This window comes from Schizosaccharomyces japonicus (genome assembly GCF_000149845.2).
Source record: "Schizosaccharomyces japonicus yFS275 unplaced genomic scaffold supercont5.2, whole genome shotgun sequence".
Taxonomy (NCBI): Eukaryota; Fungi; Ascomycota; class Schizosaccharomycetes; order Schizosaccharomycetales; family Schizosaccharomycetaceae; genus Schizosaccharomyces; species Schizosaccharomyces japonicus.
Window position 1 is genome coordinate 747502 of NW_011627861.1, and position 27364 is coordinate 774865.

The following is a 27364-nucleotide window of genomic DNA, read 5'->3' on the forward strand; positions in this document are numbered from 1 at the left end:
TGGCAGTTTTTTGCTAAAAAAAGCGTTGATATTAAGCTCAGAACTCACCACCAACAAATGGTGCAGGTAACAGACTGTTACCTGGCTGACGTTCATTGTTCACACTGATGCAGCCGAGACGCGCGTCCGTCCTTCAGCAAAATTCTTCCAATTGCCTTTACGAATGGTTATTTACTGGTATTTGAGTGAATTTCGTTAGTTTCTATGCTTTATCAACTTTTAGCGGTCGGAGCTCCGGCCTTGTTTGTGTTTTTTTGGCTACTTAGGCTAACAAGAATACGCGATTTGGCCCCGGTTGTTGGCACGGTTGTCTTTGTTGGCTTTTATGTGCCGTTTTTTATGTTTTTTGTGCTTCCGATTGATGTCGTGTGGGTACGTACTGGGTCAACGCGTAGAGTGTTGCAAATTCAGAAGTTCGAGAAAAGGATTTTTTACCAATTGTGTACGCTGCTGACGCTCTGCTAACATTACACGTATAGACCGTTCCCTCTTTGGTGTGGAGAATCACATACTGGACGTCGTTCGTACTCACCTGGTTCTTCGTTCCGTTTATTCAGGAATATGTTGCAAGTCCGTTCAAGACTCCACGCATGAAGATTCGGGACTCTATTCACAGCAATCTCAAATACTCTGCCTTGCTCTCGGTTATCACGCTTGTTATGCTTGTTTACTTGCGTTTCGTACTTCGGTCTATGACCTTCAAAGGCTTCACGAACTTGATTATTTCGTTGACCTACTTTTACGGACTTATTTTTGCCATTTTCTTGCTTGGACACGGGCTTGTCACAGTGCCGCGCGATTGCTGGCGTCGTGCCTTTTTGTCGAAACGAATGGCGCAATTAGAGTGTTATGCTGTGAAGGTGTACGACAAAATCCAGGACAGAATGGATGAGCTTTCTGACTTGTCGAACGCCACTCCAGGAACTGGTTTTGACCGGAGTACTTTTCATCAAAGCGATTTCTCTCATACGCATCTAAGTGACAGCGAAGCGGTGACGGCGGAAGTTGCAGATGCTTCGCTTCGTTTGCATCCTCTGAAGATACAGTGGAACGAGACTGTACGCGAGTATGCCAAGCTTAAGGCTTTGCAGACGTGTCGTGAGAAGCACAGCTACTGGCTTCGACTTCCGCCGGGTTCGTTTCGGACACACCCGCTACTGGACTATGTGCTGTACAGTTATGTGTATCCGCTCTTACGCTTAATACTTGCAGTTATATTCGGAGCTTTGAGTGTGCTTGTTGTTGTTTCTGAATTGTTTCTTGGCAGCAAGTACTCCGTGACCGGTATTGTCCTCGAAAAGGCCGCGACCATTTCGCCAATGTTTCACCTGCTTGCTACGGCTGTTGTCTTTTGGTACATGTGCATGTGTACTTGCTCGTCTTTACTGCGGTCTCGATCCTCCTTCAATTACCTTACCGCCTTATTACCGAAACAGGCAACGCACCCTCTTGCACTTCTCGCTTTTCTTGTACAGTCCTGCAGACTCGTTATCCCCCTGTCGTACAATTTCGTGTCACTTCAATTTTCGCAAACGAGGTTCCACCTGCTGTTTGGCAACAGCATTGATTTGTTGCCGCTCGGATACTACATCAGCAAACGCTACCCCATGATTGTTCTGCTGCCGGTCTTCTCGTCTATCTTTTCGTTGCATCGTCTATTCTATCGTGCAGCGTATTCGCTTTACTTGTCCCGCGACCGTTCGGACGGCTCAAGCCTGAATACGCAGGAGACTGAGGACGAGGAAGACGACTTCTTGAACGAATACTCGTCCTCTGCAATGGCCGAAGGCAGAGCATTGCTGCAACGAGCCATGGAAGAACAAAACTTCATCCCGCCCCGAAACCGCTATTCAACTTACCACGATTAAAACCAACAGGCTACGAATGAAGTCAGGAAGTAGTGGACATAATCTATAAATTTATTATTTCCCCTGTATGAAAAAATTGGGGTGCATCAAAAAAGGAAACAAAACTATCGGTTCACGCAAGAAGAGCTATCATTGACAAACGGTTTACCACCAGTCGGCCAAGGACTCCATGGCGCGAGCGACACGGAGGAAACCAGCAATGTTGGCACCGTCAATCAAACTGGGAGTGTTGTTGACGCCAGCGTCACAGTACTCGGAGGCAGCGTTGAGAGATTGCTCGAAGATAGACTTCATGATTCCTCTCAAGCGGCTGTCGACCTCCTCAGGCGACCAGCTGCTGAAGGAAGCGTTCTGGGCCATCTCCAAACCGGAAACGGCGACACCACCGGCGTTGGAAGCCTTGCCAGGAGCAGCCCAGAGACCCTCGCCCTTGGAACGGGAGGTCTCAAAGACATCGACGGCCTCAGCGGAAGAACTCATGTTAGAGCCCTCGGCGACGAAACGGCAGCCGCTGGCAACCAAGTGGCGGGCCTCATCACCGCTGATTTCGTTTTGAGTAGCACAGGGAATGGCAACGTCGACCTTGCCAACACGGATCCAAGGACGCTCACCCTCGAGGTAAGAGTACTTGGAGCAAAGAGCCTCGCTGGAGCTCAAGGACTTGCGTTGGGCCTTCAAAGCCATGATGGCCTGAACGTCCTCGGCGGTGAAGCCCTTTCCGTCCTTGGTAACAAGAGCACCCTTGGAGTCACTCATGCTCAAAACGGTGGCACCCAAGTCGATACACTTGAGGGCGGCGTATTGGGCGACGTTGCCGCTGCCAGAGATGGCAACACGCTTGCCGGCCAAACTCTCGGCACCCTTGGTAGCGTGCTCGATCATGTGGGAGACGAAGTAAACGACACCGTAGCCAGTGGCCTCGGGACGGACGTTGCTGCCACCGGTGAGCATGTGCTTGCCGGTGAGCACACCAGTGTACTCGTTGCGGAGACGCTTGTACTCGCCGAAGAGGTAGTTGACGATGGTTCCGTTCACACCGATGTCACCAGCAGGAACATCGGTACGGGCACCGACGTAGCGGAACAACTGGCGCATGAAAGCTTGAGAGAAGCGACGAATCTCAGCGTCAGACTTGCCCTTAGGGTCGAAGTCGGAGCCACCCTTACCACCGCCCATGGGCAGGCCAGTCAAAGCATTCTTGAAGATCTGCTCGAAGCCCAAGAACTTCAACACACTCAAGTTGACACTGGGGTGGAAACGAAGGCCACCCTTGTAAGGACCGAGGGCAGAGTTGAATTGGATACGGTAACCGGTGTTGATGCGGCAGTTTCCCTCGTCGTCCTCCCACGTAACTCTGAATTGCAGAGTACGCTCGGGGATAGAAATGACAGGGAGGACACGCTTCAGCTCGGGATGCTTCGTGAACACCTTGGATGTGCCAAGGGACGAAACCAGCTCGTTGTAGGCCTGGTGGAACTCGGGCTCAAGGGTTTTCACGGGAGCGGACATTTTTGTCTTAATGTAGTGAAAGTACCGAGCGTTTCCGAGAAGTCTGGAGGACAGTCTTGAGGAAAGTATTTTGAATAATAGTGATGAGATACCTTCGTGTAGGAAAGTATCAACCGAGAGTTTAAAATAAAGTTTCTTCTAAGCGAGAGATTACGTATGCAATTGCTGGTGGGGAGGAGCGCTGCTGTATGCTTGACGCTACCAGGGTTGTAGTAGAGGTGGGATGTGCCGAATGGGGTTGTGATTTCTGCCTTATATACTCTGGAAACAGTCACAGATTCGCTAGGAAGCAGCCAAAGAGATGAAATCACCTTTGCAGCCTTCAGGTGCACTAGACCTCGTGGAGACGGAAATATGACATCATGTTGTAGCGGTAGCTTCCAGGTGTTAGCATAGCCGATAAGATAAAGCTCAGATTTAGCTGATATCAATATAAATAGCTCTTAACTCGCTATCAGATTTGATAAGCCGGAAGATCTGCACCGAGTGCTGAGATATGGGCTGAAACTGTGGAGTGCTAGTGCTAAGCGAGACTAAATCAGGTGCAACCTTAAATGGGATGAACTGTACACTATGGGGAAGGTGTGGATGGAGGGCAGGCAGGGAAGGTTAATGGGAAGATAAGCAGGCCGAGACGCGAGTGGCAGCAAGTTATCGAGGCTCATAGACGGTGAATAATTTACAGAATCTGAATGAGATTGGCTTTTTTGGACGGCCGACGGTCTCGGGGCGCCTGGAACGGTAGTTGAATGTGAAACTCAGTGTCCGAAGCGCCATCGTTTGTCGCCGATCGATCAGTTGCAGCAAAAGTTTCGGGCTTAGGGTGCTCGAGATGCAGTAAATCTGCGCTGTGTTGCTTTGTAGTCGGCGCCTGCACACGGCGATACTGAGTAGGAGGAGATGAGGCCGTGAAACGGTCGATAAAGCTGGCATCTGTTGCAAACGTCTGCGCCCAGAACACAGCGTCTGGGTTCCGCCGAGCAAGACACGTCCAGACGTGCTCCGCGTGCTGCCTATCGGCTGGAAGGAGTTGTCGCAGCATCGGTGCAGCGAGATTAAAGATTTGCATGTATGCAATCAATGAGAGACGGTTTGCCACACACGATGCAGCCAGGGAAGTGATAGCCAGCTGCAGCTTGTGCGGGACGCCGAATGCAGCTTGTGGACGGAGAAGGGAGTGTTGGCGTGTGAGGTTGCACAGTTTCGGTAGGAGGTCTTTTTCTATGCGAGAAGTCATAAAGTCGGATGCACTAAAGCATACCGTTTGGATAGCGTACAAGGCGTGCAGCACCACTACAGGGTCTTCATCATCTAAACGTAGCAATAACAAGGGCCAAAAGGTGTTGATGGTGGGATAGTATGTGTTTTTTTCCTGCTCCAGTATCGGAATACTTGAGCAGACGAGTTTGAGCATCTCCAGACGAATCGGCGCGAACTGATGTGACAAAAACAGTTGTGCTTTTTCCACGATTCGTTGTACCATAGCAACTGTTCCGTTTTTGTTTTCACCTTTGTCGACTTCATCAGCAGGCGCAGGAGCAGTCGACGATGTGTCGGAAGGTTCTTCAGACGGAATGGACGGCTCCTGTTCGTGAAGCGTCTCAGAGGCCGAACGGATGTCCTCCTCTGAAACAGCATCGTCAAGTTTTGGGATGGGGTAGGAAGGGTTTTTATGTAAAAGCTCGACCAGATCCGACAGCTCTGAACACGGCTGTGTGCCTGTATGAGCGCGTTTGGAGTCCGCTGCGTATGCCAACAGACGATCTTCGTTTTGATTGCTTTGGAATGGCCTGCTGGCTTGTTGGATGACGGAAAAGAGGACACCGAGAAGTACGGCCGTCAACTGTGTATAACCATGGTAGGAGTCAAGGATATCGAAAATGGAGTCAATGATGTCGCCCAGGAAGGGGATGCACTGGCCATTATCTTCTTGGATAATGTAGCGGAGAACAAACGGTAGCTCTGGCGGAATGTCAAGCATGTTGAGTTTCATGGCGACAGAATTTACCACGTAATCAATATTCTCTTGAAGCATTTCACCTGGTGAGCTGTAGTCGCAGGCAATCGCTACTGTCTGAACGCAAGCCTCTGCCGATGCCTTAATGTCGTTGTTTCCATTGGCTAGCAGGGAGAGGAGGGGGTACAAAAGTTGCATTAGTTGAGGGCGGAAATCCGTCCGCTTTTGTAAAGCATACCAACTGACATACTCCAAAGAAAGTGTGAGACCAAGTACCGTAAGAACACTTCGTTCCTCGGTTTCTCCCTCCGTGCTCCTCACCATTCTGAGTGTGCATGACGCAGTATCGAAAAAAGAGTCAGCATAGCGACCACGTAAATGTTGCTCGTTCGTGCGTTCCATTACGGAAACGCATAGCCAAAAAGATTGTAAAGAGCGAATGTCAAGCGATAGTGGTGCCTGAACAAAACTGGCATTTTTCAAAAGAAGTTGACCGTCTGTATGATCAGTATACACGTTTACAATCTGTCGCAGTAAACTTTCCAACCGACTATTTTCAAAATGGGTGGTGGACGCAAAGGAAACTTGATGGTCGTTTGCATCGCTTGTAAGGAAGGAAACATCTCTAGCTGCAATTGTTCGTTTTCTTGGAATGAGTTCAGACAGTACGCCTTCTAAAACATCGCCAATGGATTGCGCAGAACCGTAGAAATGAACAGCAAGTTTCGCCAGCGAAAGTAAGCGCGCAACATGATCCACCTTTACGTCTGGATCTGTGAGTAGTTTTACATTTGTCCATGAGAGCGACCATTTATCAATGCAATCCATAAGCGTACTTTCGAGAGCGCTTGCATCGACTACATCCTTTAGATTCAACAGTTGATCAAAACCATTCATTTGAATGCGCGTGCAAGTAGAGGTACTTTGGAGGATAAGCAATGTTTCCAGCAAGTCCGTTCTGCACACTGGCAACGACGCGGAGCAACGAGAAAAAAGCTGATAGCAGGTCTCAAACACCGTTTCTTGAACAGAAAGATTGCGGGATGTACGATGGCACAAAACAAGTTGTATTGCCGAAGACACTTGGTCAGCGCTGAGTTTCCGCCATTCTTTCGTCCGCGGCTGTAACCGTATACTGGAAGAAACCTCTGGTTTCGATTGCGCATCGTCTTCTGGCTCGTCCTGATATTGAATATCATCACTTAAGCAGGAGATGACAACGTCGGTAAACAAATGTATGGCGGAAATAAGGTTGTGATGGAAAGCGACGCAGGATCCTTTTGTGGAGAGCGCACGGGTGAGGGATGAAATAATGCCTGGTAAAAAGTATGAAATGTCGGTCGTTTTGTGCAGGCAGTGAAAGAGAAGCTGTTGAAGGCACTTTAATACAGCGCCCGTGGTATCGTTATCCAAAGAATCGTTGGTCAACAGATCAAGCAAAAAGGACAAACAACGCGCAAACATCAAATGGTCCCGTTTCTCCGACAAGTTCACTTCAAATCGCAATAACGAATGCAGCAACCGCAACGCAACAATTCGAACAGTGGAGTCCTGTGGAATTTTTTCTTTTGGTGACACACAGCCATCACAGATGTTGACGAGCAACATGGATAACTGTTGGTAGAGTTCTGGCTTTCCATGAAATTTCCAGCCATGATCGTAGATAATCTGAACACACTCAAGTGAGTTTGCCAACGCGCGACTAGGGACGCGGTTCCATGATTTGAGAATAGGAGTAATAGGAAAGAACATGTAATCACACAAACCAGGACTCACCTGTGTGTTCGTATCTTCTCCAAGGGCCTTTTCCAAATCGCGTAAAGCATGCTCAACAGCAGCGTTCATCGCTGCTGGAGCCGGCCGTGCCGTTTCCGACAGTAGGGGCAGTGACGCTGCACTCAATTGACGAAAACTGTCACGAATGATGGAAAAAATGGTTTGAGATGTCGACATTTTGCAGCAATAATAACGCTACAAAGACAAAAACAGCACCAGAAGCAATTCCGTTACCTTATAAATTCCACAATACCCAAGATGAACCAAAACGTAACGACAACCTTCCTGTTACATGAATGAGGAGCTGGAGGAGAGTTTTTGGCGGTGAGGTTTTGGTGGTGAGTCATAAAACACATCAACGCATTAAATTGAGTAAGAGTGGAGAATGAAAGAATGGAGAATGTAAGAATGGAATGTGGGTTAAGAAAGTTGAGCCGTTTTAAACTTGTTTTATCTTATTAGTATTAGTAATAGTAATAGTATTTTATCTTTTTTTTTTCTTTTTTTTATTTTTCTTTTTATTTTTTTCTTTTTTATTTTTTAAATTAATACTAATATTGTTATCATCACCATTACCACTAGCATATATGAATGTTTGTGATGCTCTCCATTCTATGTTCAATTCTCTATTGTGATGCGTGTTTCCACAATTGCCTTCTAGTGTGTCAGTTAGAATTAAACTGACTGTTATCATAACGTACATAATTTATCAAGATAAATTAAATAAACCGTTGAATAATAATTTCTGCTCAGCGACTGGAAGAATCAATTAGAAACCAAATTCTTCTTATACTTGTTATTTCATCAAGTAACTGTTTTTCACAATAACGACCTTTGCCATTTTAATAAAATAAAACAATACTTACATTGATCTTGATTGCAATTGTGTTTGATAACTCAGTTACAATTCCCATCCGTACCCCGTTTAGCCTTTAGACGACGCTTCCGTACCAAATTTTCTGTTTTTGTGGTACTACAGAACCATATTTCGCCGACCCACTACCACCAGTTTACGGTACTAAATCGTGCTTTACAGCCCTGGTTTTTGTCCTAATTGACGATATGTCTTCTTCGAAAGCTCTTGACAGTATTATTCAACAGTCTGGAAATAAGAAATGTTTCGATTGTGGTACTCCTAATCCGCAATGGGCTTCAGCAAATTTGGGTATCTTTATTTGCCTTGATTGCAGTGGTCAACACCGTGGTTTGGGTGTTGAAAAGAGTTTTGTTCGTAGCGTTACCATGGATAATTGGACGGAGCGTCAGATCAAATGCGTCGAGGTAAGTATCGTCATTTATTGAAGGACCAATTTTGAAGGGAGATCTTTCAGCAGGATTTTTGAATATTTAATAATCGGTTTCCGTTGGATTCAATGAATCCAACGGGATTTCCTCCACGACCTTAGCTAACTGTTTTTCTAGCTGGGAGGAAATGATGCTGCTCGTAAGTTTTTGAACGACTATCCCGAGTTTGTAAACGCCAAGTCGATTAAGGAAAAGGTTTGCTGAGGGAAAACAGAGAGGTAGACATTACGACAACATGTCTTTGTTACCACTCATTACTCTTTTTGAGTTGCACGATTTGTCCTGCTAACCTGAACGATAGTACAACACGGAGGCTGCAGAAGACTACCGCGAGAAGCTGGCTGCACTTGTAGATGGTAAGGAATGGTCCAAGGAAGAAAGTCGTCGTGCCCGCGCTGCGAAGCAATCAAGCATGAATACCTCGGCAACTTCCTCCTCGGATTCTAATGAAACAACCTTTCTTTCTAAGGAGGAAACCGAACGATACTTTGCTCATTTGGGATCCATCAATGCCAACCGACCCGATCATCTTCCTCCTTCTCAAGGCGGAAAGTTCACTGGCTTCGGCAACACGGCACCCGCTGCTTCCAACGAAGGTCAAGGATTTTTGGACACCTGGAAGTCGGACCCATTGGCTGCTCTTAACAAGGGTTGGTCTGTATTCTCCTCCTCCGTCGCAACACAGGCAAAGTCTGTCAAAGACAACTACATTCAGCCCGGTTTGCAAAAGGTGAGTTTTCACAAACGAAGAACAATTTCCTTTTCCCCTTGCTAACTTTCTATTAGGTACAAAGTCCCGAGTTTAGAGATGAGACCGTGAATGCCATTCACACGTTTACCAACAAACTGGAAACCTCCACTAAGACCACGTTCAGTCGTATTCGCTCTCTCTGGGGAAACAACTCGACCACTCAAGCAACTGAGAACAAGCAAGAATCCAAGCCTGCCACTCCTCAAAACGCTCACAAGATGGATTAGTGTGCCCCGAGCCTAGAGACAGTTCGCACTGTTCTCGCCCAGCTAAATAGCATCTACACATATACCCCCTATCCGCTTATCCATAGATGGACAATTCTTTTGTGTTACGCATACAAACAAATCTACACCAACGTGAAACATACATTTTAGTCTATAAAAAGCGTCGTACTGTCATCACTAATGTTGAGGCTCGGCATCGCCGGCCGCTGGCATGTAGGGATAATAGTACTGAGACGAGTCGTAGTAATAAAGCATTCCCGGTGCACCTACCATCGCAGGGGGCATGGGGGCTGATGAGTTTTCAGAAGCATACGGAGTGGCAGCAGCCGCTGCTGCTGATGCATCTCTATACGCCATGGGTGGAGCGTAGTTGTACGGAGACATGTAGACGTATGGATGGTATGGCGAAGCAGCTGCGAACTGCCAGTACTGGGGAGGAGGTGGTACGTAGGAGTACTGCGGATATGTCTGGAAAGAGGCAGGATAATAAGGAGAGGACGTTGCTCCAGCCGCAGCCGCTGCAACCGATGTTGTTGCAGCACCCGCCGGGTTGGAAACATAAGGACCAGCAGAAACGGCGGCTGCAGGCATCATGGTGGGGATTGCTGCAGCGTCGCCACCCATTGCTTCTTCTGTCGATGCCGATCCCGAACTCATGACGGTGGATACGGACGAATCCACGGAGGGATACATTTTGTTCTTGTTAGGTTCCGAAGCAGCGACAGCTGCTGCATGTGAAGACGCCAACGAATTCATGTTTACGAAAAACTCGGCTGGCGGGGCAGTGTTTACGACCGCTGCACCGGGCCCACCATGGTTGTCGGACGAAGGTGCGGGCGAGGACATGTTGAAACCATGATTGCTGGTGACGCCGCGAGGAGAAACAAAAACGGGTTTGGAACCGGGTAGCCGAACACGCACCGGTTTGTTAGAAAGAAAGTGTGAGCTGTACTGGAAAATAGGGGTTTGCCGGGACGGTTGGAAGGGGACCGTTCGTGACGAAGAAGAGCCGGCCAGTTTGACATGGACATCGATGATCCGGCCTCCACGTTTCGGGCGACCCCGGTTCATGCCGGAGGGAGACGGAGAGGGCGAGGCGTGTCGGGGGCGTCCACGGTGGCCTCTGCCAACATTTGTCGGGCCATAGTTTGGGCCCATGGGTCCTGGAGCACCGAGATTCGTGCCGTCCGACACAAACACAGGCCCACCGTAGCCAGAACCGGGAGGAAGCAGACCAGCAGCTGCTTGAACACCGACGTGGTTGGGCAGAAGACCCGCATTAGTATTTCGAGGCGCAAAAGAGTTCATCTGTACGTGATACATGGCTCTCGCTCCCGGAACAACCTCGACAACACCGAGAGCAGCGTCGTTCATGCCGTTGTATCTGTATGAGCTGCCGTTGCTGCTGTTGCTTCCGCCAGAAGCTGCCGTGTGTCTGTTTCGTGCGCTTCCATCTCCATTCACTGTCCCATCCATGCCGCTGCTTGCTGTGTTTGTGTTTCCGTTTCCATTTCCGTTTCGTGGAGCTTCACCGCTACCTCCATTCATCAAGTCATTACGTTTTTTTCCAACAAAGAGCGAAGTGTCTGATTTTTGCTTCCAATCCAAAACTGTCGTTTTTTGAGACGTCGACAATGACGACGACGACGTTGATGAAGACGATCCCTTGGGTCCGTCCAAATGGGCTGTCTCGTCTGGGACATTCATCGAGCTGAGTTTGCTACGACCGCTACTTGTTTGTGTGATTTATTGAGAAAATTCCACAATAGATAGGAAAAAGACGAAGACGCGAGCTTCGCACAAACTTCAAGAGGCCAATTGCTCGGTGTTAGAGAAGCTGGAATTGGGTCGTAGAGGAAGGAGTTCGGTGGTGCCTGGAAGGATGACTGGGCTCAATTTGGCGGAGGAATAGAAGTGTGGGGGAGAAAAGTGGGATAGTCGAGTGGGGGCGAGAGACTGCGCATGAGTGGGGGAGCGAGGAGAACTCGAGCGCTGGGTGCGAGATGCGTGTGGGAGAGGTCCATTGGCTATCGCACCGGCAGCTGTGCAATTGCTGTGCGTTTTTGCGCCGAATTTTGTGACGAACGCTGGCTCGACGGATTCCTGTTTAGGTTATATTAGGTTACATTAGGTTATTCTCTGGTGTAGTGTTTTATGAGTTATCTCAAATCTAAGCTATGTGGTGAGAAGGCACTGTTACCGGCCGGTTGATCAGATTAGATTAGGTTTACACAGGGTCCACGAGCTACGCTGTGAGCTGCGCTGCACCTCCGCAACTGGGTCTGAGCTGGGTGAAGTCTCCCTTAGCCAACCTCGACGACTTGTGCCATGTTAGTCCTTTTTACGCTGTTGAGTGCTCTCTTTGCGCTCGTCCGGGCTTCGGAGCTCACGTTCAAGCTTGAAAACCAAGACACTCAGTGTTTCAGCGTCGATGCAATCCATCTGGGCGAGAAATGCCACTTCACATATGCCGTGCAGTCTGGCGGTGCTTTCGACGTGAATTACGAGATCCAGTCGCCTGCTGGAAAGACGATCGTCCAGGGAAAACGCAAGCAACAGGCCGATGTCTATTTTACGCTGGAGGAACGTGGTGAGTACCAGTTCTGCTTCGACAACCATATCTCGGCCTTTACGGACAAGATCATCACTCTTGAGATTACGCTGGAGAACGAGCTTTCCATCAAGCCCCACGGCCAGGAAGAGAAGCACCAGCACGAGAGTGGCAGCAGAGAGGCTCTTGTTATGGAGCTGTCGTCGGACTTGATGGAGATTAGTCGCTACCAAACGTATTTCCGCACTCGTGAGAACCGCAACTTCTCCACCGTCAAGTCTACCGAGTCTCGAATCCTGTACTTTGCTTTGGGAGAGTCTCTGATGGTCATTGGTATTTCGGCATTGCAGGTGTTTATTGTCAAGACATTCTTTAAGCGCAGAGGAAAACAAAGTGTATAATGAGCCGGCGCAACTATGGCATGTATCGGCAGCATGTGTATGACCGATGGATATATACTTATCTTGCATGAGCGGCTGTCATGAAAATAAAATGTATAAAACGAGAGGGAGAGAGGGGGGGAGAGGGGGGGAGAGGAGGGGAGAAGGAGGGAGTGGAATTGGTTGAGTGAATTGTACGGGTTTGTTCATTTGGGAGCAGTATTCTGCTTTCCTACTTTCTGTTTTCTGTTTTCTGTTTTTTGCTCTCTTTTTTTCCGTCGCAAAACGAATTGAGTTTATCTAAGCGAACGGTTGCGATGATATGGGAGGAAGGAAAGAAAGATGTGAGTATCAGAATTGGCTATTCAGTAGACCTTTTTGTGCTAATAAATACAATGTTTGGTATGTGATCGTGTAGCAGTCAATAGTGTTCGTCTGAGAACTCGTCTTCATCTTCGTCTTCATCTTCGTCTTCGTCCGAGGGTCTCTCTGTCACGACTTGAATATGGTCGGTTCGGATATGTTCTAGTGCACTCCAATAGTAGTTTCTGCGTCGGACGGTTGCAACTGTCTACATGAATTGTCGAGCCGATGCAACTGCCAAGACTCAGCCGATCAAGGACCCTGTCTCGACTCCTGTTCTAAAGGCACTCTGTTCTTTTAGCAGTTTCATCTCATTTCAGCTCGCCAAACAGCGACTACCATAGAAGGCCCTATCAAGAGTTTCTCCTTTAGTGCTGTTTGTGCGTTCTTAGTCGCGGAATAAACCCTAGGACTATGTATCAGGAGCTTTTTCATGTCGCCCGTACACTACGACTAACGCTGGGGCTAGTTGGCAGTGTTGTCTGAAGCAGCGTTAATATTGCTGGACAACCAAGATACTCTGTGATCGGAAGGAACATGCTCAGACGAGGCTGCAATTGAGTGTATAGCACCATAAACAGGAGATGAACACTCCTTCCATGGAGAGGATTTGGTGTTGTGAAAGTTAGTACCCTCACGTTCGTTCCATTACACACCCTTTGCTGCTGCCGTGCCTGACAGTGACCAATTACGAAAGTAAATGAATCGTAAAATACTCATCCAAGTTCAGTGACCAATTTAATAAAAAGGATCCTTACTATTCCCCTTGGTATCAATCGTAGTTCTGTGATAGCACGTCCTTCCTTCGCTGATGAGACGCCCAAAACAGATCACACTTATTTCGGCCGAATTGCATACACCCAAATCCAACCGTCCGACTCTCGCTCGCACCGAATTGCAATTGTCAGGCTCGTCAGCACACACACGAAGTAACAAACCACACTGCAAATTATCATCACACCTCTTACCCTTCTCCCCCTTCTCCCTCCCTTCGTCCACCCACTCCACCCACCCACCTCTTCCCCTCCCTCCTTCGTAGCTTTGTTCATTAGTCGTAGCTGCTGATTTATACTATTCGTCGTCATCTTCGCTCTCCTCCTCGTCACTGCTGGGCGGGGCCTTGGCCATGCCCATGTAGTGCATTTTACGCATCTGCTCAAAACGCTGCTTTTTCGCAGCATCCGCATCATCCTTTGCGGGGGAATCGGCATTTTCAGGGGCCATGCGCACGCGAGCGGCACTTGCGTCATGATCGACGCTGTCCGGCTCCGCGGCCGACAACCTGCTCGGTTCGTCGGCCGTTTCCGCGGGAGCCTCCGGCTCGTCCACGGACATTCCGTTGTCCGAGTCGTCCAGGCTGAATTCGGGGACGTCATCGTCAGGGAGCAGGGTGCGTTGGAACGGCGTCTTGGGCTCTGTGATCTTCATTTTGGCGCATTTTTGGGCTTCCGTGAGCTTCAAATTTTCCTCATCCCACTTTAGGCTTCGTTGAGCTTGACGTTTTGTTTCGCCTCCCGCGCCTGCTACTCCCGAACCTTTCACACCACCTGCGTCGTCTTCTGCTTCATCTGGCTCCAGAGAACGCGAGTGCTTTAAAATCGACTTCATTGCTATGGTAAAAAGTCCACCGACGGAGGAGGCACCACCAAGTTACGACGAGGTGGTGGCAGCCGAGCTCGCTGAGCTGAACAACCGTAAAAACCAGCGGCCGGCGCAACCATCAGGAGGTGGAGCGACAGCCGCCAGCTCACCCACCTCAGACGTCCCTCCACGTCTCCCTCATCGTCCTACAGCGGCACCTGGTTACTCTCCGGCGTCGCCGTACACTCCTCCTCAGCCCTACCAGGCCGGAGGAGCCGCATACCCCGGCTACGGTGCACAGTCCGCGGCGTACGGAGTATACACCCCCACCTACCCCGCCGGGTATAACGCGGGACAGCCGAGCTACGTCGGGGTGTACCCCTCGGCAATTCCGGGCCAGTCCGCGGGAACCCGGGGAGCACCGTTTGCGTATCCACCGGGCTATGTGTGCTACAAATGCCACAACACGGGCGTGAAATCGAACGGCCATCCGTGTGGAATGTGCGCGCGCATGTTTGCCCGGTCATTGCCCGTCGTCAACGGTCGCCCGCCTCCGGGCGCACTGGTTGTCCAGCCTGGTGACCCGCGAATTCCCGGAAAAGTCTGTGGAAACTGCAAGGGACGCGGGTATGTCGACTATTTTCTCTTTACAGACACCTGTCCCATCTGCCGTGGCATCGGAAAGGTTCAGTAGAACCCTCCAGCAGCCTACAGCAGCCTAGCCGTCTGCCAGTCTAGTTGTTTACTTTTTCGGCTCTTAAACAAAGTTTTGCACGTTCAATAATAATCCACACTGATTGGCCCATATTTCGCATTCTCCGACACATGCCAACCTTAATTAAAACGCGTGACGTCAGTGCGGAGGACGCGTCGAAAAAGCATAAATTGCTGCAAAGACCGCTCCGTTCCTGTCCTCTCCCAACACCGAAACAGGTACAGAATTGGATGCAGGCTCGATTGGAGGAATTCTGCATTGAATTTCTTCGTGCAGTGAGTGAGAATGAGCGGATGAGTAGTGTAAATCGCCTTTCGTTCCCGAAACACGCGAAAAGATGCGCTCAAATGTTTCGCCTCGTGGATTTGCTGCACCAAGCGATCAACAACAACACTGTGCTGCAATTGAGGCATGCCAGCTCTTCTCCTTTGTCCTGGATTTCTTTGCAGCTAACACGCTTTGTGTAGAGATATTTATTACCACGATGTCGGCTTGTTCGAGCGACAAAGCACGGTAGACGCGCTCGTCCGGGAGCTAACAAGGACATTCTGCTGCTCGCGGAGCGAATTGCATGTCACAGCAGCTGGAAAAGGGCTCGTGTACGGTCCAGTAACAATTCATACTAAACTAGACACTATTTCATGCATGAGCAAGGTACGTATGTTATGGCCAACATAAAAACATGGCATTGGACAATTTCTCTCTCTCTCTTTCTCTCTCTCTCTTTTGAAAACCCTTGCTCATTCATAGCCATGGATCATTCAATACTCCCTCGATATCCAGTCTATCCGAACATCAGCGGACACACTGGTAATCGTGGAGAAAGAAGCCACTTTCCACACACTTATCGACGCCTTTCCGCTTCCTAATGTGGTTTTCGTTACAGCCAAAGGTTTTCCGGACTTGAGTACGCGCCAGTTCATTTCACTCTTTGTACAAGAAACGGGTGTACGGCGGGCGTACGGGCTCTTCGACTGGGATCCATATGGTGTTTCCATCTACATGTGCTACAAATACGGATCAAGCGTAACTCGTAATGAAAACATGTGCACCACTAAAACTTTACAACCGATCGGACCGTTTTACGAAGACTTTAAGCAATTAGATGAGCAATTCATGCTTCCCATCACTACAAGAGACTTTCGCATTGCGAGCAATCTGCTACGAACCATACGTCCTCTCCAAGAACCGATTGTTGTGCGAGAACTTCAAAAAATGTTATTCTTAGCTCGAAAAGCAGAGATACAGGGCATTCCAAACGTCAAGACTTGGCTTTCGAAGAAAATATCGCAATTACCGTTTAGTACAGAAATCCCGTCGTAAACGGTAACATGCTTTTCCCCTGACTGCCTCATCTTCCGCACAGTACCTCTACACAGCTCTTTCCGTGCTCCGAACTGTGTTTTTGGATAAAGTTGCATTCCTTCGTTGTCAGCACTCGTCCATACCAGCGCATGACGCAGACTCTGAAAGTGGATTGCACCCAGAGCACACAAACCTCTCAAATTTCACACTGAGCCATGGATGACTTGCTGGATCTCGATTTTGATGCGTCTAAAAAACCTTCAACGCCTTTGCAGCCTGCATTGACGCAACCGTCAGTTGTTACGTCTCGGTCGTCTTCTGCAATTCCATCCAGCACGACACGGACACCACAAGCTTCTGCAGATCCGTTCGCAACGTTGTTCGAGAAGCGGGTCAAGAAGCAGCCTCTTGCCGCTCTTGAACAGCAGATGAATGCTGCTTCTGCCTCTCCAAAACCCGCTTCTCAGCCCCAGGATTTACTTTTGGACTTGTCAGCCTTGGAACAATTGTCTGTTCACACCAGCAATGATTCCGCCAGCAAGGCCCAGTCTTCTCAAATAATTGAACCGCAGGACAATGCTGCTGCGTCCATCCAAGTTCCCGTTCCGTTCAAACAAACCGATTTGTCCCACGTGATGATGGCTAATAGTATTGGACAACAAATGCTGCATAGCGCTTCTCCTTTGGACGACTCCATTTCCCATTCCGTTCCTCCTCCAGCTGAACAGACGCCCAGTTCTACTCCTGCTGCAACTCATGCCCCTCCGGCTTCGGCGCCTGTCTCTCCTTCCATTGTACGACACTTGCAGCACATGGGTTTTGAGAAAGCACAAGCGGAGCGTGCTTGTAAACATGCTGACTCCGTCGAAGAAGCAATTGATTACATTCTTAGTGAGCGCGCAGCAAACACGCACACACCTCCTCAAAAACAAACCTCAACTCAATCGTTTACCTTCCCTAAAAATGACTTTCAAAGCAGCGCCTCCGAGTTAGGTCGTAATCTCCTTGCAAAGGCTACCGATCTTTGGAACATTGGTCGACAAAAGTTTCGTGAAGCAGTTGAAAACTCGCACAGGCAATCGTCATCTCAACCGCGTTGGATGGAACAAGCCGAACGTTACAGGCCGTCCACACCTACTCGGCCTGTCTCTCCGCGACGAACAAAGACACCGTCTGCAAAAGTTGTTGAAGCTGCAACCCCATCATTGTTTGATTCATTCACACAACAAACATCCTCTTCTCCGTCATTGCTATCTAGTGTAAAAACTCCAAAAACTCCAGTCGAAACCGTGCCCGAAAAGGTCGCTCGTACGGAGGCAGTTCCCGAAACAGTAACTCAAATGCAACAAGAAGGAAACGAGCTATTCCGGCAGGGAAATTTTGACCAAGCCATTGTGCTCTTTACAAATGCTCTTCAATTACTTCCTCCTCAGCATGCGCAGCGTGTTTTACTTCTCGGAAATCGTGCTCTTGGTTACCTGAAAATAGGTGATGCTCGCCGCTGCCTACAGGACTCCCAAGAAGCCACATCCATTATCGGAGCGGGTGAAGGAGAAGGTCAGCTGTTACAGAACAAGGATGCAAGTGATCTATTTGTCAAAAACTCCATCCGAAAGGCACAGGCTTACGAGATGCTAGAACAATATACGGAAGCACTTGCGACGTGGAAACACCTATTTTCTCGTGGAAAGACTTCTAAAGTTGTGCTCGAAGGCAAGACCCGATGTGAACGTGCTCTCAATCCTCGAGCAAACGCTACTGCACCGACACGCTCTTCTGTTTCAACAGCGTCTACCCCAGCACGGACACGACCTCCTTCAGCAACAACCGTTCCGGTTACAGAATCAGAGGCCTTTAAACACACGCAGGAACACTTTGCGGCTGCGGAGAGACAGGATCAGGAACGTGACAAAATCAGAGACGAGGTTTTGTCTACAGTTGATCAATGGAAAGCAGGAAAAGAGGACAACATACGCGCACTCTTGGCATCTCTCCACACAATTCTATGGCCAGAATGCTCTTGGAAAACAGTTCAGTTGTCGGAGTTGGTGCTTCCGAAGAAGGTGAAGATTGCTTACATGAAAGCAATTAGCAAAGTCCATCCCGACAAGGTAAGTTGGCTTGACAACATGAAGTCTCTACGCTCTCACTCCGTTACTAATGTACATAGCTCGCAAAAGACACATCTCCTCGCAACCAGTTCCTTGCGGAATCGGTGTTTAGTATCCTTAATCGTGCCTGGGATACTTTTCGTCAAACTAACCAAATTTAACGACTCATACAACGATTTAGATGTTCAAAATACTTTTTTTATGCTACAAGTAATGGATTTTGTGACACCCATTTTGAACTTAAAAACGCTATTAAAAATGGTCACTGTCAAATACTGAACTCTATTCAAATGCCTCCTGTTTTTCTTTCAAATCAACTATTAATCCCGGCATAAAACACAAAATATCGTCAATTTCGTTAAACGCGGCGACACTTAGGCTTATCCTCAAAATTCCCTCTTGTTCTCCTCCTACTCACTGTTCACCATCTGTTATCACGTATTTTCAGCAGCGCATCGCAGTCCTACGTACATCCGTTCAAGGATATCCAACCTCCACCATATTGCAGCCACATCTGTGCACGTCTTTAAGTAGTTTCGGCTAATCCGTCGTCGTTTTACTTTGGCTTCAGCGTGAATTGACAGGTGTCGTCTCGAACATTGTTCGAATTCTTGTGTCGCAACAGCGTTGTCCATTTGGTGAAGAAAAAAAAAATTTTTCTAAAAAACAATTCGTGTTAGTTTTTGTTAAACATGGAACGCCGCGACTACATTGACTCGCCTCTGAACATGCAAGCCGTGTCACCTTCAGGATCCTCTTCTCCTGGCATTGACTTGGAGGGTCTTTCATGGCCTTGCCCTGGAACGCAAGAGCGCATGGAGACGAGTGAAGAGGAAAAAGTGAAGACGATTTCAAATGCCGTCTCTACCATCTTAAAATGTTTGGGTGAAGACCCAACACGTCAAGGCCTTTTGGGAACTCCTGAACGTTATGCCAAGGCCATGCTTTACTTCACCAAGGGCTATGAAGAGAACCTGCGTGAAGTGATCAACAACGCCGTCTTTGAGGAGAACCACGATGAAATGGTCATTGTACGTGACATCGAGGTTTTCAGCCTTTGTGAGCATCATCTTGTTCCATTCATTGGCAAAATTCACATTGGCTACATTCCTCGTAAAAGGGTTCTGGGTCTCTCCAAGTTGGCTCGGATTGCAAACATGTTTGCTCGTCGTCTCCAAGTGCAGGAGCGTTTAACGAAGCAAGTTGCCCAATCTATTCAAAAGGTCCTTAATCCCCAAGGTGTTGCTGTAGTTATGGAGGCTACGCACATGTGCATGGTCATGCGTGGTGTCGAAAAACCCGGAAGCAGCACTGTCACCAGTAGCTTGACTGGCATCTTTCAACAGAGCCATAAGACGCGTGAGGAATTCTTTCGTCTTATCCGTCATCATTAAGCTACTTTTGGAGAAAATCGCTCGCTTGCATATTGTCCCTGTAGCGAACGTCTTCCTCACCGCTCGCCATTTCGTTCCTTCAACGGATCAACTCCTTTTAAGAAAATCTCTCGTTTTCCCGGTGTTAAACTTTTTTAATTTGTGGTATTTAATAACCTTTTGTTTACTTTTCTTTTGGTAAATTTATTATTTCAAGGTTATATATTATCTCGGAGGTTTTAAAATTAAGCTTTCTGAGGCCCGAAATCATTGGCTACGAGCGGAAAAACCTTAAAATCCTGGAGTGTGCTCGCTCCGTTTTGAGCCAATGCAAATGGCTTTGCAATTTAAGATTCTTATCTTCGCTCGTTAAGATATGCTGCCGCAAATCTACGATTTGTCGACGTCTAAAATTGTCGCGTTTGCCTGGGACTGATTTTGCTTGAGATCGCATTCGTTTCAAAACACTAACACAGATCAAAAGATGCTACTCTCTGTTTCTACGAGTCAGCCATTGCCCGGCGTTCCTGGCTGCGTTTGTCCCCTTCTCACCACCATCTTGATTCTTCAAATTCGCTCTATCCCTCCCCCCACACCCCCACACCCCTATCGACTAGACTGATATGAACGCTCACCGCCTAACCGCCGAACCTTAACGAACCCCAAAATTCTGAATTTCCGTAAGAGGAAACTGTAATCGCAGGCGTTCAGCATCTACACGATGGGAATTCCAAAGGTAAATTGAATTTCGCCAGTGACTTTTATCTAACAATAGTTTTTTCGATGGATGAGTGAACGTTACCCTCTTTGTTCGCAACTCGTCCAAGATGATCGAATTCCCGAGTACGTTTCATTTAGCTCACAAGTCTTGTAAATTGGAATCACTGACATCTGAATTTTTTAAGATTTGATAACTTGTACTTGGACATGAACGGAATTCTTCACAATTGCACACACAAAAATGACGACCATTCATCAGCCGCACTTCCTGAAGATCAGATGTATATTGCAATCTTCAATTACATTGAGCATCTGTTCCAAAAGATTAAGCCGAAAAAACTGCTTTATATGGCTGTTGACGGATGTGCCCCCAGAGCCAAGATGAATCAACAACGGAGTCGACGTTTCCGTACCGCTAAGGACGCCTATGATGCTCGTCGAAAGGCTGAGCGAAATGGTGAAGTAATTGCCGAGGATCCCTTCGATAGCAACTGTATCACTCCGGGTACTGTTTTTATGCAGAGAATCTCAGAACAGCTGCATTACTTTATTCAGAAAAAAGTGTCGGAAGACTCTGATTGGAGCGGTGTGCAGATTATTCTGTCTGGTCATGACTGTCCCGGTGAAGGTGAACACAAGATTATGGAGTACATACGTACGCAAAAAGCTCAACCGAATTACAACCCGAATACCCGTCACTGCTTGTATGGCCTTGACGCTGATTTGATTATGCTTGGATTACTCTCTCATGATCCTCATTTTTGTTTGCTCCGCGAGGAAGTTACCTTTGGCCCTGCTCGCAAAAGCGCATCCAAGGAGCTCGCCAACCAAAAATTCTATCTTTTACACTTGAGTTTGCTTCGTGAATACCTCGAAGCAGAATTTGAAGAGTGCCGCGACAACCTTCCCTTCGCTTATGATCTTGAACGAATCATTGATGATTTTATTTTGTTGGCATTCTTTGTTGGAAATGACTTTCTGCCTAATCTCCCTGGTCTGCACATTAATGAAGGTGCGTTGGCTTTAATGTTTAATGTGTACAAATCGGTACTCCCGCTTATGGAAGGCTATATTAATGAAGCCGGTGTAATCAATATGGACCGCTTGGATCTTGTGTTACTCGAACTGGAAAAGTTCGAGAAGGCTGTGTTTAAAGAGGAATGCTACTCCTCGAATGCTGATGGAGAAGCACCTGCTTTTGATTTTAATCAATTCTTGAGGAACAATAACAAGGATCCGTCCTACTTAACTGTAAAGCAGAAAGAACTGTACTGTTTACTGAAAAAGTTCCTGTATTCACGAGAACAATATTTAGACATCACTGACAAACTGTCGAGTGAAGATACTAGATTCCTACGGAGGCTGGCCTCTAAGTTGGGTCTCATGGCATCGACTGTTGTATTTGCGGACGGTTCAAGCTGTCTGCGTGTAGCATTCAAAAATTTGAATTTCAGTGATTCCGAAGAAGACGATGAAGAGCAAGACGAGATTGGAGAAGTTTTGGAAAAATTTGATAAGCTGAACATCATCGATAACACTACTAAAGACTCAGAAGAGAAATTCGAAAAAGGATTCGAGATGTGGAAGGATAATTACTACCGCAGCAAAGTTGGTTTCAGTTATTACGATGAAAAGGAACTCGAGCAAATGGCCAAACGTTATGTTGAAGGCTTGCAATGGGTATTGTTCTACTACTATCGTGGTTGCCAATCGTGGGGTTGGTTCTATGATTACCATTATTCACCAAAGATATCGGATGTTCGAAGGGGTCTTCGCTTTGGCATCACCTTTGACATGGGTAAGCCGTTCCGTCCCTTTGAGCAATTGATGGCTGTTTTGCCAGCTCGAAGCAAGTCTTTAGTGCCTCCTTGTTATCGTGATTTGATGACGGACCCCAACTCTCCTATTATTGATTTTTACCCTGAAAATTTTGAGCTAGACCAAAACGAAAAGAAGGCTAGCTGGGAAGCTGTTGTCAAAATTCCGTTTATCGAAGAGACGCGTCTGCAAGATGCTTTGAAGAGCAGAGAGCATTTGCTAACAGCCGCCGAGCTTCACCGCAATGAATTCCATCCTCCTGTTTTGTTCATTAAAGACGACAGCATTACACGCGTGTTTCCTTCTTCATTGCCTAACATATTCCCCGACCTGCTGTCTCATTGCATTGAGGTGAATTACTCCTTGCCATCAATGCAGGGCCTTGAGTACCGTGTTGGTCTGTGCCCTGGCGTTTTTCTCGGAACCTTCGGTTTGGCTGGTTTCCCTTCATTCCATACCGTGAAGCACACTGCAGAAATCGCGTCCAAAGGAGTTAACGTTTTCGGCAATGACAGCAGGAATCCTAGTGTCATTGTACACGTTCAGAATATTTATAATTCTACGCCAGTTGAAGAACTGGCTAAGAAATACTTGAATCAGAAGGTCTTTATGGACTGGCCTTACCTGCGAGAATCGAAGTCTGTTGCTCTGACCACGTCTGTTCAGCTTTACACTATGGAGGATGGAAATCTTAATGTTCGTGAGCTGACTTCAGACGAAATTAGTCTTCGGCGCAGAAAAATTGAGACCCTAAATCGTACGTACTTTAAGCGGTATGGTGTCATTTTGGGTCCAGTTGATGTCGTACTCGTTGTACATCCTCTTAAAGGAATGCAGTTTACACGTGATGGTGCTTTGATCAAATCGTTTGATTCTGACAGTATGGAGGTTATTCCTATCCAAATTCTTGTCGATAAAATTGCTATTGAGGACGCAAGATATACTGAGCGTGAAGCCCCTCCTGTGGAACTAGAGTTTCCTGTTGGGACAAAAGTGTTTAATTTGGGTGAGTACAATTATGGTCGCCCTGCTCAGGTCACTCAATGTAAAGACAATAAGTTGTCAATTTGGCTCTCAACTGCCCCTGGATTAGATGCTACGTGGGGTACTGCGATTGTTCGTGCATTTCAACATTCAGAAGTGTATTATCCTTCATACATCGTTGCGAGAAAGTTAGGACTGCATCCACTCGCTCTAAGCAAAATCACCTCTCGTTTTGTTATAAACGTCGACAAACGACAAGAGAATGTGGGACTTAGCCTGAAGTTTGACGCGAGACAACTGAAAGTTATAGGATATACGCGAAAGACTCAAAGCGGTTGGGAATTTAGTGAAGCTGCAATAAAACTCTTAGCAGAGTACATGCATGCTTTCCCGGATTTCTTCCAGGCACTGAATCGTCTTCCCTCCAAAGATTCCCTGACCGCGAAAGACTATTTCCCTCATGATGACAAGGGTAAAGTGGCTGCCATGAAACAATGGCTGAAACAAAATAAAGTTTCAGAGTTCACTCGTGTTTCTTTGAGTGACTACAGCCTCACAAAAGAAGCTATCCAACAAATTGAAGCAAAGGCTGATTCCATTGACGCTACGTTCCAGGTACCGAAGAAGGTGTTTGGAGTCCCTCGTTATGCTGTCTTAAAGCCTTCTCAGGCGGCACACGTATTGCATTCGCAGACATTTGCTTTGGGGGATCGTATCGTCTATGTCCAAGACTCCGGAAAAGTACCCATTGCTGCTTACGGTACAGTGGTGGGTATCTCTACTCACCAACTGGAAGTCGTTTTTGATTTGCCGTTTATGAGCGGAACGACTTTGGATGGAAAGTGTTCGCCTTACAGAGGCATGCAACTTGATCCATCAACAGTACTCAATATTACACAACCTCAACTTCTGATTACTACGCGCGCTGGTCAGGCGAGAAAGAAGAAGTTGGAGAGTAATATTCATTCGACAACACCTTCAAAACTTGTTACTAAAGCACAGTACAACCATGTTCCTCCTCCTCCGTCTCTTAACACGTGGAAGAAATCGCCCCAAAAGTCAAGAAACACTAGGGGTCCCATGTCACCGGGAAAGGCTTTAAATAAAGGTCCTGCAATCCCAGATGGCCAAGTGTCGACTCCGAGTGACGGAACGAATCAACATAGCACCAACAGCAACACGAGAGGACGCGGACGTGGTCCGAGGCGCGGAAATCCTCGAAATGTCCATCGGAATGTATCCAAAAGTCATGCTCCTCAAAAAGTTTAAGGATGTTTTCCTCTAAATCATTGTTGGCATGTTTTGGGTAGGATTAAAAGTTTTCGCTCTTATGGCTTTACTCTCATTTCAGAAGTTAATTTACGCTGAACGCCGCTATTATGTGAAATTCTCCGAGTCGTAGTCGTAATTAACAAATCACAGTAAGAACTGGTTATATTCTTAAGTAATTATTCTACGGATATAAGTACATAGACTTCAAAAAGTTGGTATCGGCAGACACGCTTACTGCTTAACGCCATATCTGTTGACGGTCTTTCCGTCGGGAATGTTGAAAAGGACAGCCTTCTCGCCATCAAAAGCAGAGTCGACGATGAAGTAACCCTTTCTTTCGATCTGAACGATGTCGCCCTTCTTGAGATCCTTCATGTCGGCAGCACCCTTGGTAATAGTGTGGAACTCGGTTTGAGGAGTCAAGAAATCCTTGTAGTTATCGTTTTCATCAAGCTTGTCCTTGGTAATAAGGTAGTCGAAGTCAACAAGATCCACAGTGGGAAGAGAAGGAACATCAGCCAACCAAGTAACCTTCTTCTCCGTCTTTTTGAAATCACCTTCAAGGTGAAGTTCGAGTTTCAAGGAAACAACAGTCTTATTGTCAGCATCGTAGACAATGTCACGGACGTAAGCGTTTCCCCAGTCCATAAGAGTAATCTCCTCATCCTTCTTGAAAGACTGAGCATCAGCCTGGTCAAACAAGATTGTGTTAGAGTAAGTGATCTCCTTGTCGCCCAAGGCTGCATTCTTCTTATGCTTAGGATGCTTTTCGACGTAAGGAGCAGCGGGACCATTGACGATGGTAGCCTTAACCACTTTGTCGGAAGCAACAGCAACGTAACGAGGAGCAACGGGGTCAATAACCTTCTTGTTGGTGGCCCAGAAGGAAGTCCAATCCAGAGTGAGAATGTTCTTACTGGGACCTTGGGAAACAATGTATTGTTGAAGGGCCTCGATGGTCATACCACGTCTACGAACACCACGGACAGTAGGGAAACGAGGATCGTCCCAACCCCAAACAACACCAGCGTTGACCAACTCAGTAAGCTTACGCTTACTGAGCAAAGTGCGAACGAAGTTCATACGAGAGAACTCCCACACGTGAACCTTACGCAGGTTCATAGTCTTTAACATCCATTGGTAAAGGGCGTTTCTATCGCGGTATTCGGTCGTACGCAAAGCATGCGTAACACCCTCAAGAGAGTCGACAATGGGGCAAGCAAAATCGTAAGTGGGGTATGCCTTATACTTGTCACCAGTGCGGTGGTGAGGAAGCAAGTTACAGCGGTAAATAACAGGGTCACGTAAGGCCTTGTTAGGGCTGTCAACGCTAATTTTAGCACGGATACAGTTCTTCAAACCAGTCTCAGTACCCTTGTTCATCTCTTCAAAGATAGCCAAAGACTCTTCAACAGGACGATCTCTGTGCTTGCTGGGAACACCATCAGTACGCTCTTGACGCATTTGGTCGACAGGAGTATCGTCAGCGTAGGCGTGACCAGCCTTAATGACATCAATACAGTATTGGTAAATAGTATCGAGGTAGTCGGAAGTGTAAGTAAGAACATCAGGCTTGATACCAAGAAGAGCGACATCCTCGACAATAGACTCTTGATACTCAGACTTCTCCTTACTGGGGTTGGTGTCGTCAAAACGCATGATCAGCTTGCCATGATACTTCTTAGCGAAGTATTGGTTCAAAAGAGCGGCCTTAGCGTGACCAATGTGCAAGTATCCACTAGGCTCAGGAGGGAAACGAGTGACGACCTTACCGTCAACGGCATCAGGAAGGCCAATCTCATAGTTGGGTCCAGAGGATTTTTGCTTCTTGCTGGCGTTAACAGCCTTGGTAAAGTCGGCCAAACCACCCTTTGTGGGCTTTTGGGCGTCCATGAACTTGTACCAACGAGCAACGTTGTTATAGGAACCCGTACGAACGGCGCCAGCAGCCATGTTGTTGCTCTTGAGAGCACCCCAAACGGCAAAGTCGGCAATGCTGACAAAATAGCCCAAGAGTACGGTACGCATAATCAAATGGTCGTCCAATTTGGCAAGCAACTTCGAGACGGTAGCGAAATCATGGGTGCCTGTCAACTCGGCAGCCAAGTTCAACCACTCTTCGGCATCAGCGACAGAAAGCTTTCCCAAAAAGAGTTCAGGGTAAGTAGACATGAAGTGCTGAACAAGTTCTTTCACTCCAAAAACAGGCTTCTCGCTGCCAGCAGCAGAGAAAGAGACCGAAGATTCCTTGTTAGACTTGTCCAAAAGGGGAACATCCTCGTAAGCAACATTCACAGCCTTGGGATCGTTGTTTTTCAGCTTTTCCGCACAAGCAATTGCAACATAAGCAGCGGGTTTCGCCTTTAAGGCCACGGATACCAACATTTTGACAATCCGCTTCTATTTGGGAGAGGGTAGGATACAAGGAGCAGTTGATTAGGGTTATCGTAAAACGTGGTGGTGAGTTTGCTGAAGGGGTGGGCAGATGCGGGGGGTCGTTATCAGCGCAAAAATAGCGATTCAATGAGGGAGATACAGCTTTATTAAGCAGAAGACGCTAATTTAAACACGCCTTTCTTCTTCGTTGGCGTCAGGCTGCTTTGAGTTTCCTTTAATTGTGAATTGTATTTTAAAGTGATCACGTGATCGTTAACAATGTTCGGGAAACCCTCTAGCGTAAGCAGCTACAAACAACAAATAGAAAACGAAATAAATAAATGGGTTCAAACTAACATTTGCTAACTAGTTCAATTGTAATTAAGGTTTGCATGTGCAGCCGCCTCATATCATTTTCGCTA

At 47.4% G+C, this 27364-nt stretch overlaps 13 protein-coding genes across 13 annotated transcripts; 8 read left to right on the forward strand and 5 right to left on the reverse strand.

The window, feature by feature from the left end:
• Nucleotides 1-7: 7 nt before the first annotated feature.
• Nucleotides 8-3527, forward strand: SJAG_03265 (LMBR1-like membrane protein). The gene is made up of 2 exons (XM_002174388.2): nt 8-372; nt 480-3527. Exons 1-2 carry the CDS (start codon nt 205-207, stop codon nt 1866-1868), a joined length of 1557 nt encoding a protein of 518 aa, XP_002174424.2. The 5' UTR covers nt 8-204; the 3' UTR covers nt 1869-3527.
• Nucleotides 1899-3705, reverse strand: SJAG_03266 (NADP-specific glutamate dehydrogenase Gdh1). The gene has a single exon (XM_002174389.2). The coding sequence runs from the start codon at nt 3375-3377 to the stop codon at nt 2013-2015; it is 1365 nt and encodes a 454-aa protein (XP_002174425.1). The 5' UTR covers nt 3378-3705; the 3' UTR covers nt 1899-2012.
• Nucleotides 3706-4056: 351 nt separating this feature from the next.
• On the reverse strand, nt 4057-7287 carry SJAG_03267 (tel Two Interacting protein 1; the record flags this gene model as incomplete). Its single annotated transcript, XM_002174390.1, has 2 exons — nt 4057-5831; nt 6171-7287. The coding sequence occupies 2 exons, from the start codon at nt 7285-7287 to the stop codon at nt 4057-4059; spliced, it is 2892 nt and encodes a 963-aa protein (XP_002174426.1).
• An 801-nt stretch (nt 7288-8088) lies between these two features.
• Nucleotides 8089-9740, forward strand: SJAG_03268 (GTPase activating protein). Its single transcript, XM_002174391.2, has 4 exons — nt 8089-8391; nt 8533-8610; nt 8717-9145; nt 9202-9740. The coding sequence occupies exons 1-4, from the start codon at nt 8173-8175 to the stop codon at nt 9391-9393; spliced, it is 918 nt and encodes a 305-aa protein (XP_002174427.1). The 5' UTR covers nt 8089-8172; the 3' UTR covers nt 9394-9740.
• SJAG_03269 (hypothetical protein) lies at nt 9515-11325 on the reverse strand. Its single transcript, XM_002174392.2, has one exon. The coding sequence runs from the start codon at nt 11098-11100 to the stop codon at nt 9571-9573; it is 1530 nt and encodes a 509-aa protein (XP_002174428.1). The 5' UTR covers nt 11101-11325; the 3' UTR covers nt 9515-9570.
• Nucleotides 11326-11661: 336 nt separating this feature from the next.
• SJAG_03270 (COPII-coated vesicle component Erp2/3/4) lies at nt 11662-12451 on the forward strand. The gene has a single exon (XM_002174393.2). It carries the CDS (start codon nt 11722-11724, stop codon nt 12343-12345), a length of 624 nt encoding a protein of 207 aa, XP_002174429.1. The 5' UTR covers nt 11662-11721; the 3' UTR covers nt 12346-12451.
• Nucleotides 12452-13716: 1265 nt separating this feature from the next.
• SJAG_03272 (protein phosphatase regulatory subunit Glc9) lies at nt 13717-14372 on the reverse strand. Its single transcript, XM_002174394.2, has one exon. It carries the CDS (start codon nt 14293-14295, stop codon nt 13759-13761), a length of 537 nt encoding a protein of 178 aa, XP_002174430.1. The 5' UTR covers nt 14296-14372; the 3' UTR covers nt 13717-13758.
• SJAG_03273 (fungal protein) lies at nt 14044-15117 on the forward strand. Its single transcript, XM_002174395.2, has one exon. It carries the CDS (start codon nt 14300-14302, stop codon nt 14960-14962), a length of 663 nt encoding a protein of 220 aa, XP_002174431.1. The 5' UTR covers nt 14044-14299; the 3' UTR covers nt 14963-15117.
• Nucleotides 15058-16306, forward strand: SJAG_05295 (endonuclease Rec12; the record flags this gene model as incomplete). Its single annotated transcript, XM_002174396.2, has 3 exons — nt 15058-15392; nt 15451-15637; nt 15734-16306. The coding sequence occupies exons 1-3, from the start codon at nt 15094-15096 to the stop codon at nt 16304-16306; spliced, it is 1059 nt and encodes a 352-aa protein (XP_002174432.2). The 5' UTR covers nt 15058-15093.
• A 197-nt stretch (nt 16307-16503) lies between these two features.
• On the forward strand, nt 16504-18560 carry SJAG_05296 (UBA/TPR/DNAJ domain-containing protein Ucp7; the record flags this gene model as incomplete). The annotated part of the gene is made up of 2 exons (XM_002174397.1): nt 16504-18399; nt 18459-18560. The coding sequence occupies 2 exons, from the start codon at nt 16504-16506 to the stop codon at nt 18558-18560; spliced, it is 1998 nt and encodes a 665-aa protein (XP_002174433.1).
• A 326-nt stretch (nt 18561-18886) lies between these two features.
• SJAG_03275 (GTP cyclohydrolase) lies at nt 18887-20074 on the forward strand. The gene has a single exon (XM_002174398.2). It carries the CDS (start codon nt 19092-19094, stop codon nt 19791-19793), a length of 702 nt encoding a protein of 233 aa, XP_002174434.1. The 5' UTR covers nt 18887-19091; the 3' UTR covers nt 19794-20074.
• A 362-nt stretch (nt 20075-20436) lies between these two features.
• On the forward strand, nt 20437-26894 carry SJAG_03276 (exonuclease II Exo2). Its single transcript, XM_002174399.2, has 3 exons — nt 20437-20508; nt 20548-20615; nt 20678-26894. The coding sequence occupies exons 1-3, from the start codon at nt 20494-20496 to the stop codon at nt 24561-24563; spliced, it is 3969 nt and encodes a 1322-aa protein (XP_002174435.1). The 5' UTR covers nt 20437-20493; the 3' UTR covers nt 24564-26894.
• Nucleotides 24716-27304, reverse strand: SJAG_03277 (glutamate-tRNA ligase). The gene has a single exon (XM_002174400.2). The coding sequence runs from the start codon at nt 26949-26951 to the stop codon at nt 24798-24800; it is 2154 nt and encodes a 717-aa protein (XP_002174436.1). The 5' UTR covers nt 26952-27304; the 3' UTR covers nt 24716-24797.
• Between the last annotated feature and the right edge of the window lie 60 nt (nt 27305-27364).

Excerpts from the sequence above, each read along its gene's own strand:
- SJAG_03265 (XM_002174388.2), top strand. The coding sequence starts at position 205 with ATGCTTTATCAACTTTTAGCGGTCGGAGCTCCGGCCTTGTTTGTGTTT. Across the intron at positions 373-479 it reads TTCCGATTGATGTCGTGTGG|ACCGTTCCCTCTTTGGTGTG; the intron begins GTACGTACTGGG and ends TTACACGTATAG.
- SJAG_03266 (XM_002174389.2), bottom strand. The coding sequence starts at position 3,377 with ATGTCCGCTCCCGTGAAAACCCTTGAGCCCGAGTTCCACCAGGCCTAC.
- SJAG_03268 (XM_002174391.2), top strand. The coding sequence starts at position 8,173 with ATGTCTTCTTCGAAAGCTCTTGACAGTATTATTCAACAGTCTGGAAAT. Across the intron at positions 8,611-8,716 it reads CCAAGTCGATTAAGGAAAAG|TACAACACGGAGGCTGCAGA; the intron begins GTTTGCTGAGGG and ends CCTGAACGATAG. Across the intron at positions 9,146-9,201 it reads TTCAGCCCGGTTTGCAAAAG|GTACAAAGTCCCGAGTTTAG; the intron begins GTGAGTTTTCAC and ends ACTTTCTATTAG.
- SJAG_03269 (XM_002174392.2), bottom strand. The coding sequence starts at position 11,100 with ATGAATGTCCCAGACGAGACAGCCCATTTGGACGGACCCAAGGGATCG.
- SJAG_03270 (XM_002174393.2), top strand. The coding sequence starts at position 11,722 with ATGTTAGTCCTTTTTACGCTGTTGAGTGCTCTCTTTGCGCTCGTCCGG.
- SJAG_03272 (XM_002174394.2), bottom strand. The coding sequence starts at position 14,295 with ATGAAGTCGATTTTAAAGCACTCGCGTTCTCTGGAGCCAGATGAAGCA.
- SJAG_03273 (XM_002174395.2), top strand. The coding sequence starts at position 14,300 with ATGGTAAAAAGTCCACCGACGGAGGAGGCACCACCAAGTTACGACGAG.
- SJAG_03275 (XM_002174398.2), top strand. The coding sequence starts at position 19,092 with ATGGAACGCCGCGACTACATTGACTCGCCTCTGAACATGCAAGCCGTG.
- SJAG_03276 (XM_002174399.2), top strand. Across the intron at positions 20,616-20,677 it reads CAAGATGATCGAATTCCCGA|ATTTGATAACTTGTACTTGG; the intron begins GTACGTTTCATT and ends GAATTTTTTAAG.
- SJAG_03277 (XM_002174400.2), bottom strand. The coding sequence starts at position 26,951 with ATGTTGGTATCCGTGGCCTTAAAGGCGAAACCCGCTGCTTATGTTGCA.